Source organism: Miscanthus floridulus, chromosome 13 (genome assembly GCF_019320115.1).
Source record: "Miscanthus floridulus cultivar M001 chromosome 13, ASM1932011v1, whole genome shotgun sequence".
Lineage (NCBI taxonomy): Eukaryota > Viridiplantae > Streptophyta > Magnoliopsida > Poales > Poaceae > Miscanthus > Miscanthus floridulus.
Window position 1 is genome coordinate 66,518,635 of NC_089592.1, and position 2,885 is coordinate 66,521,519.

At 44.3% G+C, this 2,885-nt stretch overlaps 1 protein-coding gene across 1 annotated transcript; it reads right to left on the reverse strand.

Annotated features, from left to right (window-relative positions):
• Positions 1-1,443: 1,443 nt before the first annotated feature.
• Positions 1,444-2,353, reverse strand: LOC136502049 (uncharacterized). Its single transcript, XM_066497534.1, has 2 exons — positions 2,315-2,353; positions 1,444-2,226 (listed from the first exon to the last, which is right to left on the reverse strand). Exons 1-2 carry the CDS (start codon positions 2,351-2,353, stop codon positions 1,444-1,446), a joined length of 822 nt encoding a protein of 273 aa, XP_066353631.1.
• Positions 2,354-2,885: the final 532 nt, after the last annotated feature.

Genomic DNA, 2,885 nt, shown 5'->3' on the forward strand with positions numbered 1-2,885 from the left:
AGACCATTGCGCTATTCAAGTGGGTTCGTTAGTACTCGAGCGCAGTTTTAGATAAACTCTATGAGATCCGCTCTCGCCCGCTCGTGCTTGCCTGGGCCGGTCTCCGGCCCGTGGATTCTGCGCTGTCGATGCAGATCGGACGGCCGAGCAAACGCTTTGGAGGATCAAAAACGGCGATGCGGCACCGGCTCCCAAAACCCTAGCTCACTTCTCTTCGCCCTTTCTCTCTCAGTCCAGCGAGCGACAGAGCGCAGCCGAGAGCTCACAGCAGACGCGACGCGGGGATGGCGGCTCCACCGTGGCACCCCTCGCCGGCGCACGCGTGCGGCCGGAGCCGCGCGCGGCACCGTCGAGCGGCACCACGGTGGTGCCCTTTGTCCCGAGCTTGAGGGCCGGCGCCTCGGGTGATCCAGGTGGCCGACGGCGGCGGCGGCTCGGAGGGCTGCTTGCGGTTGCGTCTCGGGCTCGGTCTCGGAGGGCTCCAATATGCCACTCGGCCTATATAGGTACCCTCACGGCCTCACCCTCACCCTCACCGTCTATTGCGCCTGCCACAGCGCACAAAGGCGCCACAGGACGCACTAGAGTTCTTTTAATAATCGTCTTTGTTGTACATTAGCTTGGCATTTTCATCCTGCTGCACACCTGAAGTGCCTAAAAATATCAATTTCTACATTTCATTTTGGGAAATGCTTCACATATGTCCCATCTGTATCACAACTACTACTTCTAATCCCAAATATAAGTACGTGGACTTGGGCACAAGAGTCAAGGTAAGGCGTACCATGATCCTAGTGCCCACCAATTATTGCTAAAAGTTAAGGTAGCCGGCAAGTTTATTGCATTGTTTAGGGTGCTAAGCATGTGCAGACATAGAAGAATGAAGCAAAAGGCTGCATTGGAATTGTCATGGATAAATTAGGTGCATTTGGAAGAATGCTAGATGGACTTGAACTTGGTATTCGAGGGAGTAGGTGTTTAGTCCCTTTGGTTTAGAAGTAAAAAACCACCCAACTGAGTTGAACAATTTGATCTTTTGGTTGAAAAAGAGTTGTACCAATGGTTTGTGTAGACACCAGATAGCATTTTTTTCCCTTTTCTAGTACACTTCCTTATAGTGCTTAATGATCAGTTCCCTTGTTTCTTTATTCTATTACTTTCTTTTTCTTATGCTGTGTGAATCTTCTGTATTATATTCCCTATCCGCACTTCGTTAGATGTGGCATAGGATGAAATTTGGAGCCTATTTGGGATTGCTCAAGCTCCTGGTTTTTCGCCAAATTTAGAGTTTCTGGGTTAAAATAAATTGGTTTAAGTCTCTGTTTTTAGTCTAAAATAGGAACGAGATGCCTCACTCCCAAGAGTATCAGTTCATGTGGTCTGATTTGAAAGAGTCATGCTACAATTTAGGAATAATTTTGACAGAGTACGTCAAGGTCCATACTAGAAATCATCATCTTCATCGTCTAGGGACATGTCATCATTGTTATCATTGCCACCATCACTACAGTACTGCAGTACTATCTCATCTTCCTCCTCATCCTCACTATCTTCATGAATAATAGGTTGCTTCTTGCTGCTTATAAGGTCTTGTAAATTTCCTTCAATTATACTGGCTTCTCCACCTTGAATATTGTGCGTAACCTCATTATCAGCCCCTGCTTGCACTACATGTTCAGTATCAGAACAATAATCATCCTGATGCACATCATGACTGGCCTCATCTTTTTCAGTGACATCATAAATATTCCTATGTTCAAATTTCTGCACAACTCTCCAATCTTTACCTAAAGATGTGTCTTGTAGGTAAAATATCTTTTTCGATTGAGTTGCTAAGATGAAAGGATCAGTCTTGTACCATAATGACTGCACATTGATGGATTTGAAATGTCCGTCATCTCGAAGGCCTATCGTCTTGCCTTCTTGCTTGAACCAATCGCATCGAAATAGAACCACCGTCCGACGGACTTGAAGATTTGAGTTATATTGCAACTCAATTACCTCTTTAAGGACTCCATAAAAATCTATGTTGTTCCCATCATGTGAACCTTCAGTCATTACACCACTATTTTGTGTCAGAAGGAAATTCTCACGATCCACAGTGCTATACCGCACTCCATTAACCTTGCAAGCTGCACAAGTCTTAACTCGCAGATCTGGGCCACATGACAGTGCCCACAACCCTTCGCTAACCGATTCTGGATTCTCCTTGCGTTTGTTCTCAATCTGTTGCAACAAAAGTACTCAGTTAACCAATTACATATGGATACTAATGCATTTACTGAACCTAGAAACACAATGTGTAGTGACTTACATGGCACCTAAACCACTTTGCAAATCCTTGTTCAACCATTTTATCAACATCAAGTGCACCTTGCTGCTCAAGATCGTCCCTGTACAAGCTGTAGGGCAAAGTTAAGTCATAAGAATAATTTGAAAAATTAGAAATAAAACAAAAACTAATCCCCAAAACATCTAATAGATACTTACTCCAAATATTCCTCAGCTTCTTCACAATTATTTAGCACATACCAAACTAACTTATTGAGGTCAACATCATCAATGTACTGGCTCCTATTAGATCCAACAAGAGTAACACCATGCTTAAAAACAGAGATGTCATCAGGCAATGGCATCTCTCCATCACTACCATCATCATGGTTAAATCTATTGTCAATATCCTCCATATACCTAGAACAAAAAGTCAAGGTGTCACTTGCCATATATGCCTCAGCAATTGATCCTTCTGGCCTAGCCCTGTTCCTTACAAAATTCTTCAAAGTGCCTAGCCGCCTTTCTATTAGGTACATCCATCCGTACTGAACAGGTCCTCTTAGCAGTGCCTCATCAGGAAGATGGACAGCCAAGTGCACCATGACATCAAA

Excerpts from the sequence above, each read along its gene's own strand:
- LOC136502049 (XM_066497534.1), bottom strand. The coding sequence starts at position 2,353 with ATGGTTGAACAAGGATTTGCAAAGTGGTTTAGGTGCCAT. Across the intron at positions 2,227-2,314 it reads CAAAGTGGTTTAGGTGCCAT|ATTGAGAACAAACGCAAGGA; the intron begins GTAAGTCACTAC and ends TTGTTGCAACAG.